Below are 15,140 nucleotides of genomic sequence, written 5' to 3' on the forward strand. Positions count from 1 at the left end.
GTGTATGCATGCCTCCTAATAACAATTAATAACAAATTAAAAACAGGCTTCATTTCTTTTTCTAGTGAGTCACACAGAACAGGAACACTTTAGTACTTTATGACTGTGTTAGTCATTGAACAAAGGTAATCATTTTTAAATGCTAAGAAGAGTAGTTTTATAAAGAATGAAATAAACTGGTGTTGAAATTACTACTCAAAATCAAATCTATAAGTAAATTATTTTCAAATACAATACATTTTAAAGGATATGGGATATTTTTAACCTGGCAGATATAGGAATAATCATCACAACAGAAACAGTAACAAAATCCCATTCACTTTTTGGGGAGAGTTTATAACTATTGTGTCAAGACAATAAAAACATCATGAAGTAAATGTCCAGAAGGCCCCAACTCACTAACAGTGGACTCGATGCCAAAGAGATTGAAGCACAAAAGTGAGTTTATAGGTTGCATTGAACTTTTCTAGTTCCAATTTTAAGTGTTCTATCTGGGTGATATTTTATTTGTGCCCTAACAAATAAAACTTATCTGGGTATCAGAGGTCAGAGCCAACCACTAGATTAGATATAGAGGCCAGACAGTGGTGGCACACATGCCTTTAATCCTATCACTTGGGAGGCAGAGTTCCATCTGGATCTCTGTGAGTTCAAGGCCACACTGGGAACAGAGTCAGGTGTGGTGGCACACACATTTAATCCCAGCACTTGAGATCTCAAGTCTTTGCTTGGGAAGGACACACGCCTTTAATCCCAGGAAATAATATGGCAGGACACAGAAAGATATATAAGGTGTGAGAAAACAGGAACTAGAGGCTTTTAGCAGCAGTTCAATGGAGACCCTTAGGGGTAAGGACTCAGGTTTTCAGTCTGAGGATTCGTGGAAACAGGATTGGCTGAGGAGTTGGCGAGTTGAGGTTGGCCATGGCTTGTTCTGTTTCTCTGATCTTTCAGCTTTTACTCCAATATCTGGCTCCAGTTTTGTTTTGTTTTGTTTTGTTTTGTTTTTTTAATTAATAGGACCATAGCAATTCATCTTACATCTATCACCAAGTTTATTTTGGTCACAGGTTTTCAACCTGCTTCCTTAAACTGAGGTTTCTTTAAACTGAGGAAACATATTAAACTTAATATATAACGAGTGGGAAGGGACTAGATATTTTTCCTATGTGCTCAATTCTATTATACATCATTTGTGTTAATAGGAACAAACACAGTAATATCTACTTTCACCTTCTTATTTATACATGTTAAAAATGACAGTTAAAAATGAAATGCTGGCATTGATTTTCCAAGTCTCAAGGGTTGGCCTTGAACTTTTAAAATATTAAATAGTATGCTACGTTAATTGGAAATTTTCTGCCCTGATGCTTTGTGGTTTATTTTTGGATTCTTTACTCAGACATGTCTTGCACACCCAGACATGCCCAACCAAAGGTAAGATTTGTAATTTAATTAGATGGCATCATATTGATTTTCTAGGATTAGCTTAATTAGTCAAGGGTGTCCATCTCTAATATCTACACTCCAGGCAGATAAATCTTTTCAAGGAGATTCCATCTGGTGGATTTAATACACAGACACTCTATAAATATTTAATGCATGACAACACACAGCTCCAAGTTAAAACAATAAGAGAATGATTGAATTTAAAGAAATTGTGAAAATTAGGAATTATGCCTCTGTGAATATATAAGGAACTCAAGAAACAATCTGATTAAAAATTGGACAAATAATCTAAACAAATATTTCTGAAAAGATGTTCAAGTAACCAAAAAGTATAAAAACCTCCAAGTCATTGATCACTAGGAAAGTGTAAATTAAACTTATACTGAGGTATTGTCTTACTCATTAGAATGTCAATGATTAAAAAGACAATATTTTTCATTTTTGAGATGCCTGCATTCTGTTTTCTATACTAATTTGCAGTCCCTTGATAGTACATGGACATTCTTGTTTTTTCTGCCACCTTTCCTTTGTTCTCCCTTTTTGATTACTGCCATTCTAGGTGGGGCAATATGATACCACACTGTAGTTTTGCTATGTATTTACTAACCATCTCTCTATATGCCTTCATTCAAGAAATGTCATTTAAATTCTTGTTTATTGACAGCTTTTGGTATTAAATTGAAGGAATTTCTCATATTTGTGACTTTAACCCATTATTAAGTATATGGTTTGTAAATATTTCCTCCAGTTTGGGAGGTTGTGTTTGTATTTTGGTGATAGTTTTGTTCTTAGTGCAGACCATTTTGAATGCGAAGGAAACCTGTGTGTCCACCATTGCTGTGCTTGTGTTTGAGGGGCCATTTTGAACATGGCCCAAGGAAGATCATGGAGCTAGCCCACTCTGTTTTCTTCTAATAGTTTGGAGTCTCACATTTGTGTACTAAATCCAGTTACTTGACTTTTGTGAAGGGCATAAATAAGCTATCCCTTGGATTTTGATAGGGTTTGCCTGAGTGGGTCACCTTTGAACAATAATCACTCATCTAATCTGTGAACCCAGGTGTCATTCCATTGATTTGTTTCTGCTTCACCTGCTTTCATTCTCATGCTGTAGTTTTCAGTGTACGTGTCTTGGACTGCTTAGTTTTTTGTTTTTTTGTTTTTTTAATTTCTATTTGGTATTAATGTAAACAGGATCATTTCTTTATTCTGGAATTTCTTATAAATGTCATCACAAAGTATGTATGTTTGTGTAGCTATTTCCCACTATTTTGAGAGTTATTTTGCCTACATTATTTGTTCAAATATCTGAGTAGCATCTATTGCATGTATATACTGCACCTTTTAAAAACATCCTTATGTCTATGGATACATTGGTTCTATGAAGTTTCTGATTATTGTGAACTTAGTCATTTATTGAAAGCATATTTACATTCTTTTTTCTTTCTTTTTATTTGTTCTATGTGTCTTTTACAGCATGTATCTTGATCCCATTCATTTCCTCATCCCTTCACATCTGCCCTCTGCCTCTGCATCCGCCCCCCAAATAAAGCAATATTTAAGAGAAAGAAGGAAGAAAAAAGAAAAGGGGAATTAAAAATCTTGTCATAGAAGCTGCAGTGTGACACAGTGACTCACGTAGTAAGCTCCTTTGTCCATATACCTTTCCTTGCAAGTGTTCACAGCAAAGCGTCATTGGTCTGGTTCGAGGCTTCTGGTTTTTATTACACTATTTATGCTGGGCCCTCAGTGGGACTCTTCTTGGATATTCTGCTGCTGTCCAGTGTTGCAGAGATTCTGCAGATTTGGGTCTGTGTGCCAGGTTCCTTAAGGTGCTTCAGTAGATTACAGATAGGGCGGATGTTTGGGCGGCCAAGTCATTACCCTGGTTCTCGGCAGGGGTTGGTCCACCCACCCAGTTCTGCCCTGTTCTCACCAACAGGTGAGCTCTCCAGCATTGCCCTGGCTAGTTCACACGTTGCAGCGATGAGTAAGGGCAGAGAAAGTTCTCCTTTTACATCTTAGGGTTGGTTCTCCCACACCTACACCATCAGGGCCAGCTCTATTGTGTTGCCCTGGCAAGGTGCTATCTAGGCGAGGGGCATTGCCACTTTCCTGAAACTGCATCTGGTAAAGGGGGAGGGTCAGTTTTCTTGTCTGTTGCAGAAGGTAAGGGGCAAAGAGCAATGGGGGGCATCTCTCCCCCACCCACACCAGTGCATGAAGATGAGTAGTGGGGACTGCTCTCCCATGTTTACGACTTTGGTGCTGGGCCACCCACACCTCTGTCAACAGGGTTGGCTCTATTGTGTTACACAGGTGAGGTGCAGGGCCTGGTCTCCCAAGTTTTACAGTTGGTGGGGGGCAGGGCAGCTTTCCTGCTCTTATGAACCTCTTGGGCCAATTCTCCTATCTGCCTCAGGCGTTCATGGGGGTGGGGGGGCAACTCTCCCCTGCCCATGCTGCCACAAAACAGATGAGCAATGGGGACAGCTCTCCTATGCTCACCACTTCAGGGCTGGTTCACCCATACCTGCACCAACAGAGCTGGCATTATTGCTCTTCTGAGTGTTGAAGCTTGTTTGGGACAGGGACAGTTCTCCCATCTGCCTTAATCATTGATGGGCAAGGGCGGGGAAAGGGCTTCTCTCCCCAGCCCATGCTGCCATATGGCAGATGAAGGGTGGGGCCCTGTCTCACGATTCTCACGATTGCCTCAACCTGTGCTCTCATCAAAAGGGTCAGCTCTGCTATGCTGCCCAGATGAAGTAAAGGGCTCTCTTTCCCGTGTTTGCAGCTGGTCAAGCAGCCAGCCTCCTCACCATTTCTGCTCATTCTAATAGTGCCCTTCTGACTGGTGCTGTAAGTTGCCAGGTGGGCTCATGTTTTCTCCTCGGAGCTCATGGAAGACAGACCTAGTCCTGCGTTTGGGTCTGCGTGTTCCACTCAGTTCACCATGATGCTGGGATGGGCCATGCTTCCTCATTACAAAGAGATCACTATAGTTCTCAACTGCCAGGCACCATAGGCTGAGGTCCTCCTACCCCAGCCGCATGGCATCGGGTAGAGGCACTGCTGGAGTCCGAGATAGGTCAGGGTTAGAATTCCCAGCCCGTGCTTGGCTGAATTCCTATAGTTGCCATTTTAATTTTTCATAAAGTTAGTCAAATCAAAGTAAATACACGAATTACTTCCCATACTAAATCCATTTTGTTTATAAATGTACAGGATTGATTTTAAACTTTCTAGGGCCATATTTATTCTCTCTGTGTCTCTGCCTCTCTCTCTCTCTCTCTCTCTCTCTCTCTCTCTCTCTCTCTCTCTCTCTGTTTCATAATCACTGGGCCTTTGAATATAAGATTGTAAAAAAAAAAAACCAACTTCTAACAGTTAATGAAAAGGGAGGCCATGATTTGAAAGAGAGCAAGGAGGAATATAAGCGATGGTTTGGAGGGAGGAAAGGGAAAGGGGAAGTGATGTAATTATATTGTAATATTAAAAATATTCAGAAAATTGGTTAAGGTTAAAAGTGAAAGAATGTAATACTGTGCACATAACTGACTTGCTTTGGGTAGTATATAATTTTGTGAGATATTTTCAATCTCTTTGCTTTCCATCCCAAGGTTGCTATGTGTTGCTCCTCAAAGGAATTCTGAAAGTTACTTTTGTTCTAGTGAATACATTGTCTTCCAATGTGTCCAGTGTCATTTCACTAGAGCATAAAGTTAGTGTAGTCTGCTTTATCCCAGGCCCTTGTACTGACTGAAAGGGAAATTTTGCTATTAAATAACCCAATTGTCATGACTGAAACCTGATTCTTTTACATTAAAAATTTCAAGTGACCTGTTTCATTCATGGGACACTTGCTGCTTAAGTGTCAAGTTTTATTTATGGGTCTTGTTATTCTCTAGTTAAGTTAGTGGATATAGCTGAATCATAAACCCATAAAACCCTTCAGTTATCAACGAATTAGCTATTGCACCTGCTCCCTAAATAATTAACATTAATCATTACTAACAACCATCATTATAGTTATTAAGTTACCTTATTGCTACGTTACCTAAAGCAGAGGCTTCCAAACTTTTTTTATTGTGGTTCAAAGTAAGAATCAGATTTTGCCGACCAACCTAGGATATACATACATACATACATACACACACACACACACACACACACACACACACACACACACACATACATACACAATCACACATAACCTGAAAGTAGAAGAGGAAGTAGTTGAGAAGAGGACGGGATCAATGGGAGTGGGAAGAGGATAAGCAAGGGTATTGGGAGGTGTGGATATGGCTAAAACGCATGGCATACCCTCATGAAAAGATGCCATATATAAATCCATTATTATGGACAACTAATATACGCTTATAAAACCTCAGACAAATTCTGGCTTATGAACCTTCATATACCCAAACTGAAAATTGAGAAGAACAAATAAAAGTGTCTTTCAAAATTAGAACTCACTTGTTTCCTTCGCCATTATAGACCCATTTAGTTGTGCCAATTCCTTCATAGTCTGAGGCCCAGTAATAAACACAGGCATTAATGTGCAGCAGGAACAGCAAGTAGCCAGTTGTCCGGATGACTCTGTCAGAGAGAATAAATGGAAAGTAAAGGTGACATTGTTTCAGGAAAGCAACTGATTCCAACATTTTCATTTGCTCTATGTCTCCTAAGAGCCATCTTGCTTTAGATTTGCCAAGTGTCAACTCTCATTTGCACAGTAGAAAGAGAAGGTGACATCACATGTTGTCTGACTGAAGAGTCTTGAATGGGCTTGACAGAGTGTAAAAAAAGTCTTCATTTCTTTGCACAGATGGTGTGAGTCAAGTCTGTGAAAGACACGCCTCAAGGGTCACTTCTTCATTTTGAATCCCATAAAATATGCCACACTGATTTACCTGGATATTGGAAAGGCTCACAGGACTTCATGCTGTGATGAACTGTGACTGAAGGTCTCTGTGCTCATGAAGTTCAGAATGACAAATGAGTGAAATTTAGACTAGGCATGAGTTGTCATGAGAGATGGAGAGCTGACATGCAGGAGTATGCTTGTCTCTTATTGTTTAAATGGAAACACAATAGGTCCTTTTTTCTACTATGGCTTCCTTACTTTAATCTGACTTGAAATAACCCAATTTGCTTTGGATCATGCACTTATTTTATATAGCAAAATAGAAAATGTCCTACATTTTTGAACAGTGTGGTCATTGTCTTCTAAATGCTGTCTAAAATATTTTGCCATCACTTTCTCTACTTCCTCCAAATTTACTAATGATACTCACCTGTAGATATATGCTTTATCCATTATAGACTCGAGGCGATTATTAAACTCAATGAATGAAGTGTACTGTAAAAGAAATAAGCAGAAGAAATTCAAAAGCAATTTAACTGCATGTTTATTTAGATAAATTTATATAACATATTTTATTCATTGGAAATAATTTTATTCATGTCTTTAAAAACATGTCATATGGGATTTTCTTTAAAAATTTTAAAAACATATGTCATTAGTGGGATTTTCTCTTGACAGTGCATTTTAACACTTTGCCAAACTTATAGAGCTTATTACTTTATTATATTTCTATCCTTTGGTTACAGTCTTATTTGTGATGCTTGTTGAAAATCACCAGTGGGTTTCTTTGTAATGCATATAATAAAGTTCTCTTTTTCAATGATTAAAATCATATTCCCAAAACATAAATGAAAGAAGAAAAATACATTGTTGCTAACAATAACTTTATTTTTAAGGAAGAGGTGGCAAATTGTATATATAGTTTTCAAAATACAAAGTCCACGAAGCATTAGTTATCTGTTATCTGAAGGTTCAGTGGCTTCATGTGATCTAACCAAATAGAGTTGGTGCTCCCTTAAGCTTCTTTCTTAAATGTGGCACATTTACACACAGGGATATTTACTCAGCTGTTAGGAAAAATGAAATCATGACATTTTCAGGTAAATGGATGGAACTAGAAAAAATTTTACTGAATGAGGTAACTCAGGCACAGAATGACAACTGCTGTATGTTTTCTTTTTATTTCTACTTTTGTCTCGGCTCTTACTTCCTTTGGATATTCTTTTCCCATTCTTTCCTCCCTTCTTCATTTCTTTAGGTAATAGAGCATGGAATAAAACCATGGAGTCACCATGAATCACAGAGCTAAATGCCAGCCCTATTGCTGATATGTATTTATTGTTACATGACTCTGGAAATATCTGCTTTGTACCTTGGCTCCTTACCTAAAAAAGAACATAATAAGAAGTAGCAGCGGGGTGGTGGGGGTGCATGCCTTTAATCTCAGCACTCGGGAGACAGATAAGACAAAAAAAGGAGATCAAAGGGATACAAATTGGAAAAGAAGTAAACTTTTTACTATTTGCAGATGATATGATAGTATACATAACTGACCCCAAAAAGTCTACCAGGGAACTCCTACAGCTGTTAAACTCCTTCAGTAAAGTGGCAGGATACAAGATCAACTCAAAAAAATCAGTAGCCCTCCTATACACAAATGATAAAAGGGCTAAGAAGTCAGAGAAACATCACCCTTTACAATAGTCACAAATAATATAAACTACCTTGGGATAACACTAACTACAGTGAAGGACCTTTTTGATAAGAACTTCAAATCTCTAAAGAAAAAAATTGAAGAAGATATCAGAAAATGGAAGGATCTCCCATGCTCATGGATAGATAGAATTAACATAGTAAAAATGGCGATCTTACCAAAAGCAATCTACAGACTCAATGCAATCCCCATCAAAATCCCAACACAATTCTTTACAGACTTGGAAAGAAAAATACTCATCTTCATATGGAAAAACAAAAGACCCAGGATAGCTAAAAGAATCCTGTATAATAATGCAACATCTGGAGGCATCACCATCCCTGACCTAAAGCTCTTCTATAAAACCATAGTAATAAAAACAGCTTGGTACTGGTATAAAAACCAACATACAGACCAATGGAATCGAATTGAAGACCCTGATATTAATCCATGCACGTATGAACACCTGATATTTGACAAAGAAGCCAAAACTATACAATGGAAAAAAGAAAGTATCTTCAACAAACTGGATGTCAATATGTAAAAAATTATAAATAGATCCATATCTGTCACCATGCACAAAACTCAAGTCCAAGTGGATCAAAGATCTCAACATAAATCCAATTACACTAAACTTAATAAAAAGAGAAAGTAGGAAGTACACTTGAATGCATTGGCACAGGAGATCACTTCCTAAATATAACACCAGCAGCACAAACACTGAGCACAACAATTAATAAATGGGACCTCTTGAAACTGAGAAGCTTTTGTAGGGCAAAAGACATGGTCAATAAGACCAAAAGACAGCCTACAGAATGGGAAAAGACCTTTACCAACCCCACATCTGACAGAGAACTGATCTCCAAAGTATATAAAGAACTCAAGAAACTAGACATCAAAATACTGAACAATCCGCCGGGCGTGGTGGCGCACGCCTTTAATCCCAGCACTCGGGAGGCAGAGGCAGGCGGATCTTTGTGAGTTCGAGGCCAGCCTGGGCTACCAAGTGAGCTCCAGGAAAGGTGCAAAGCTACACAGAGAAACCCTGTCTCGAAAAAACCAAAAAAAAAAAAAAAAAAAAAAAGCCGGGCGTTGGTGGCGCACGCCTTTAATCCCAGCACTTGGGAGGCAGAGTCAGGCGGATCTCTGTGAGTTCGAGGCCAGCCTGGGCTACCAAGTGAGCTCCAGGAAAGGCGCAAAGCTACACAGAGAAACCCTGTTTCGAAAAACCAAAAAAAAAAAAAAAAAAAAAAAATACTGAACAATCCAATTAAAAAATGGGCTGAAGAGCTAAACAGAGAATTCTCAAAAGAAGAATCACAAATGGCTGAAAAACATTTGAAGAAATGCTCAGCATCCTTAATCATCAGAGAAATGCAAATCAAAATGACTCTGAGATTCCACCTTACACCTGTCAGAATGGGGATGATCAAGAACACTAATGACAGTCAATGTTGGAGAGGATGTGGAGCAAAGGGAACATTCCTCCACTGTTGGTGGGAATGCAAACTTGTACAACTACTGTGGAAATCAGTATGGTGGTTTCTCAGAAAATTGGGAATCGATCTACCTCAAGACCCAGCCATATCACTCTTGGACATATATCCAAGGAATATTCAATCATACCACAAAGAAACATGCTCAACTATGTTCATAGCAGCACTATTTGCCCGTCAACTGAAGAATGAATTAAGAAAATGTAGTACATATACACAATGGAGTACTACTCAGCAGAGAAAAACAATGAAAGCATGAAATTTGCAGGCAAGTGGATGGAACTAGAAAAAATCATCCTGAGTGAGGTAACCCAAACCCAGAAGGACAAACATGGTATATGCTCACTCATAAGTGGATTCTAGATATAAAGCAAAGAACAATCAGACTGCAACCCACAGAACCAGGGAGGCTATATGGCAGGGTGGGACCCTAGGATGACTGTGGCTTAGAATAAGTTTTGGTTTTACTCAAAAAAAAAAAAAAAAGAAGTAGCCCTGAAAGGAGTGTATGAAGGTATGCATTGATACGCTGAATGGACTCAGAAGGGGAAGATCTTATAGACAAGAGTCCTCAGAGACAATTGTTCCAAAATATTCCCCAATTTATATGTTACTGCTATGTCTTTGGATGAAAAAATAATATATATAGTAGTAATAGCTCTTAAGCTATAAATATACACAAATGATTATTTTTTCCTCTAGAATTCCTAAAAATATCCCTCAAAAGCTCAGTTGTGATAATTTCAATTTTTGGTAACTTTTTTTATTGGGCATTTACTAGAAGTTTGCTCAAAGGACAATGTTTGACAACTAATGTATTTATTATAGTAGAGAAAATTTATGTTCATAGCATTTTTTTTTATTATAACCTGGAGACAGGTACATGACAATATTTACCCCAGAAAATTGTCCATTAAAACAACACCTATATAACTGAAAGATTGGACTATGCAGTCAGACAAAAAAATCAGTATTGATTTATATAATATCCTACATTAAAATGCTGGCTGTAGCAGTCTCCCTAACATGGATTCAGAGATGATCATTTTATAAGCATTCATTAAAAAGCCATGAGAACTCCAAAATCCATAGGAATCTTTTTGAAAGAGTCTTTTCGCAAATTGGTTATTTTTGAACACATGCCTCCTGAACTTTCCTGTGAGATTCTAAGTTTTACAGGATGGTGCTCTGGGGCTAGACTGCTTGGAACATTGTGCTCTGCCTCAGTTTACCGTCCTATTCCAAAGTCACACCAGCAGCCTCTAGAGTTTTCCTGGGTATGTAGGGATATGGGGTGGGACTCTCTAAACTTAGAAAAATCATGGGCATAGAAAGAAAGCTTTTTAGGCCTGATCTCTATCTACCAATATTATAGAAATTAATCTGGAATAAGATGACTATTGCATACGTTATCACTGTGGATGAGCAGGATTTCCCTCTATGCTGATTCTCATCTACCTCACTGGTAACATAAACTTGTTGGGAGGAATAAAATAGATAATAGAAGCAAAGTGTGTACTTTGCAGTGCTATTGTAGGATCCATCACTGTGGCCAGGTTATGCTGGAAAAATAATCAACTTGTTTTCTCAGGATGCAAAAAGGGAGCAATTAAATTAATTTATTAAATTCATAAAATCTTTTTCTGTTCCTTTTAAGAAGGGTTTCTTAAAGGTTTGTATAAAAATCACTCAGATTTTTCTCTAATTTGTATAAGTTACTCAACAAACTTGAGTTTATGAAACAAATTTTAGAATATTTTTGAATTGACAATACATGTAAGTATTTAAAAATCAACATTAAATATATCCCTTAAAAGTTCTGTTCTTAGGCTGGGCAGTAGGGTCGCATGCTTTTAATCCCAGCACTTGGGAGGCAGAGCCAGGCAGGGCTCCTTGTGAGCTGGAGGCCAGCTTGGTCTACAGAGTGAGATCCAGGACAGGCACCAAAACTACACAGAGAAACGATGTCTTGAAAAAACAAAAAACAAAAAACAAAAAACAAAAAACAAAAAAACCAAAACCAACAAACAAAAAAGTTCTGTTCTTCTTGCCTCTATTCATCCTGATTTTCCTTCTCATCTTAGGCAGCTGCTTTCTGAAAAATATTTGTATTGTTTAGGAATTTAAGTAAATTTATAAAACCTAACATTTTTTTCTTTCTATTTTACATAGATTAGTTGTGTTCTGTAAACTGTTCTCTATGTGGCTTTCCCCCTTTTCCTTAGCAATTTATATTGAACTCATTTCCATATTAGTACAAAGAAAATTTTACTTTGTTTTCTTAAAGCTAGGTAAACTGTAATATAAGTATATCTCAGGGATTCAGAAAATGTAACTGCTTTGTGATTTTTTTGTTTGTTTGTTTGAGACAGAATCTAATGCTATAGCTCAGGCTAGCCTGAAAATTATTCTGTAGCCTAGACTGGCTGCCAACTCATGAAAATCCTCAGCCTCCCACAGGCTCAGATTATAGAAAGCCACCACATCCTGATAAGTACTTTAGCTGTAGCCAAAGATGTAAAACTATGTTTGCATTGTTTCTATTATTAGAGAATCTTAGGTGAATAAAAGCTTAGAGGTGACCCCATCTGTCTCTTTCATTTTATAGACTGTTATTTCAAACATTCAGGAACTCTCTATAAAAACAGGATGCAGGGAAAAATTAAAATAATAAAATCCTTATTTGTAATTCTAGTCATTTTTAGAAGTACAAAAGCACTCCTATTTTGGGTTATAAAAATACCTGTTGTGCCGGGCAGTGGTGGCGCACGCCTTTAATCCCAGCACTTGGGAGGCAGAGCCAGGTGGATCTCTGTGAGTTCGAGGCCAGCCTGGGCTACCAAGTGAGCTCCAGGAAAGGTGCAAAGCTACGCAGAGAAACCCTGTCTCAAAAAAAAAAATACCTGTTGTAAAGAAATGGAGAAAGAGAGGACTGGGGTTGGGAATAGAGGGGCATAGGGAATGGGATTAGGAGGAGAGGAGGGAGGGGAAACTGTGGCTGGGATCTTTAAAGGAAAGAATACCTATTGTAAGACAGATTAGAAGCAATTGGGAGTCATTTCTATCATGGAAGCAATGGCATTTTTTATTATTTATCAAAAAATTATAATACTGATGAAGACAGAGAAATAGAAGAACATTCAGAAAAAGTTAAGAGCACTGTTAATTTTAGCATATCTTAACCTGCTCCAAGATTTCCATTAGGACAAGGAGAAGGCAGCTGAATATAGTTTCTTTACCTTTAGTATCCGGTTTATTCTAAATATTGGATTAAATCCAAAGAAGATGTAGAGAACTTCAAATGGCAATAGAGATATGACATCCATCTGTTGAAAGGATATATTCACAATTATGTAGAGTTTGCATACTTTCCTCTACTTGGATTTGTACCCATGCATGCTAATATATGTACAAGCTACTTTTCTGTTGCTGTGATAAAATGTCCGGCTAAGCAACCTAAGGACAAAAGAGTTCATTTTAGCTTACGGATCTAGAGGGTTATAGTTCATCACAGTAAATAGGACATGGCCTAGGCAGGGAAGGCATGGGGACAGGAGCAGGAAGGTGGCTGGTCACAATGTGATCTAACTCAGGAAGCAGAGAGTGAACAGGAAGTAGAGGTCCAGAGAGCTATCATCTTCAAATTGGCCACCAGTGTGCCAATTCCTCCAGCAAGGCTTCACCTTTTAAAGGCTCTACCACCTTTCCAAACTGTGTCAACATCCAGGGACCAAGTGTGGGTTTATGGGAGATCTTCCACATTTAAACTAGAATAGTATGTAGTTGTCAAGCTGTAATGAATTATATACTATTTAATCCAAAATTGCTTTCAGTTTAATATACGTGATGCCATTTAATGACATCAATATCATGAAAACAAGGATACTAGTAGTCTATGTCAGTACATTTTATTTCACCTTCCTTTATCTGAGTTCTCTTTAGATATCACCTTTGCTCAGATTTTTGTCGGCTCACATAGTTCAGTGATGCCACAGATGCTAATGTTAAAACACATTTTCATAGTCTTTGAGACATGAGGTTCTGGAAAACAAATCAAATCTAGTTTGACTTTGTTTGAAACTCTTGTAAATTCATGGCGATGACACTGCTTTGTGGTCCATCCATTCCTCCAATGCTCAGAGTGGATTATGTTATTCTGGTTCATCTAGGTTCCTCAGTGATTTCTGCCAACTACATGGGATGAAAGTTTCTATCAAAGACTATACAGTATAAAAGAGAGATAGAAATCAGCTCTGTTTACAATAAATCAGCAACTCAAATGAGAGGATGTATTGAAAGTACTGTGATATTATAGCTAAAATATTCATTTAAAAACTTTTCATGCATTTACATTATTCAGATCTGCTTATAGCTTGGTAATCATATGGCATTCTTTAGTAATCAGCATAATTTTGTCTACTTTCTTTTAAAAAATATTTAAAAAAATCTTGTGTGTGTGTATGTATGTGGTGTGTGTGTGTGTGTGAGAGAGAGAGAGAGAGAGAGAGAGAGAGAGAGAGAGAGAGAGAGAGAGAGAGAGAGGGAGAGAGAGAGGGAGAGAGAGAGAGAGAGGGAGAGAGGGAGAGAGGAGAGAGAGAGAGAGAGAGAGAGAGAGAGAGAGAGAGAGAGAGAGAGAGAGAGAGAGAGAGATATTAAAAACATTGAGTCCTTGTGCTGGCAGCACATTTACCAGCAGACTTTGAAGAACAAAGTTCCTATCCTTGGAGGGGAGGCTGGAGTCATGAAATGGCTTAGGGAGCCTTGGATAACCCCATGTTACCAGCTTTTCATTTAGAAGACAGATTAAGAGATGACTGTAAGACATAAGATCATGATTTTATCTAAGAGAAGGAGATGCCGTGTCATCTAAATGACTGCTCATATGAAGAACAAGCAGGAATAGAAATAATTTTGAAGACTTTATACCACCATACCACATGAACTGGAAACTAGAATTCTGTAGACTATAAAAGGTACACCCCACTTTCTCCAACTGCAGTTTAACTTGGAATTTAAGTCCCCATTTTCAGATACAGGGGAATGTATGCAGCCTAAAGTATTGGGGATCAAATTTCAGGAGCACTTACTGCTGTCTAATAAAACAAAATTGGGTCTCTGTGAAGCTTGTTACAGAAGATGGTGACATGTTTGTGGAAAGGACACTTAAAGTGAAAATGGTTCTGCTTAAGCAGGGCAGTTCTGGGGCTATTTGTGAGTCACCTACCTGAAATCTCGTAGAGCTCCGGTAGTGTCTCTTCAGCTCATTTGAATCTACCTGTAATACGTTTATGTTTTGATTAGGCTCAGCAAATTGTATTTATTAGTCTTTATAAAGTTCCAGTTATTTCTCTCTACTCTTTCTCTTCAATCTCAGCCTATAACTATACACCAATCTCTTGCTTTTTAAAACACAACTACGCAGGGTGCTGGCTTCCTTTGTGTTAATTTCATCTTTTTTTTAGCTAAACATTTTAATATAGTATATTTTGATCATATTCTTTCCTTTCTCCCAATTCTTCCCAGGTTCTTCCCACCTCCCCACACACCTAACTTCATGGTCTTTCTCTCCCCAAAAATAAGAAACAAGAAAGAAAACATGAAAATCCACACAAACAAATAAAAAAGCAGTAAG

The 15,140-nt window shown here is 37.9% G+C and overlaps 1 protein-coding gene across 1 annotated transcript in view; it reads right to left on the reverse strand.

Annotated features, from left to right (window-relative positions):
* Cngb3 (cyclic nucleotide gated channel subunit beta 3) overlaps nt 1-15,140 on the reverse strand; it is a 172,728-nt gene that overhangs the window by 72,757 nt on the left and 84,831 nt on the right. The window contains 4 exon segments of the mRNA XM_006983287.4: nt 5,929-6,051; nt 6,750-6,814; nt 12,748-12,834; nt 14,733-14,783. Of these exon segments, the coding sequence (XP_006983349.4) occupies nt 5,929-6,051; nt 6,750-6,814; nt 12,748-12,834; nt 14,733-14,783 (326 nt within the window).

Source organism: Peromyscus maniculatus, chromosome 2 (assembly GCF_049852395.1).
Source record: "Peromyscus maniculatus bairdii isolate BWxNUB_F1_BW_parent chromosome 2, HU_Pman_BW_mat_3.1, whole genome shotgun sequence".
Lineage (NCBI taxonomy): Eukaryota > Metazoa > Chordata > Mammalia > Rodentia > Cricetidae > Peromyscus > Peromyscus maniculatus.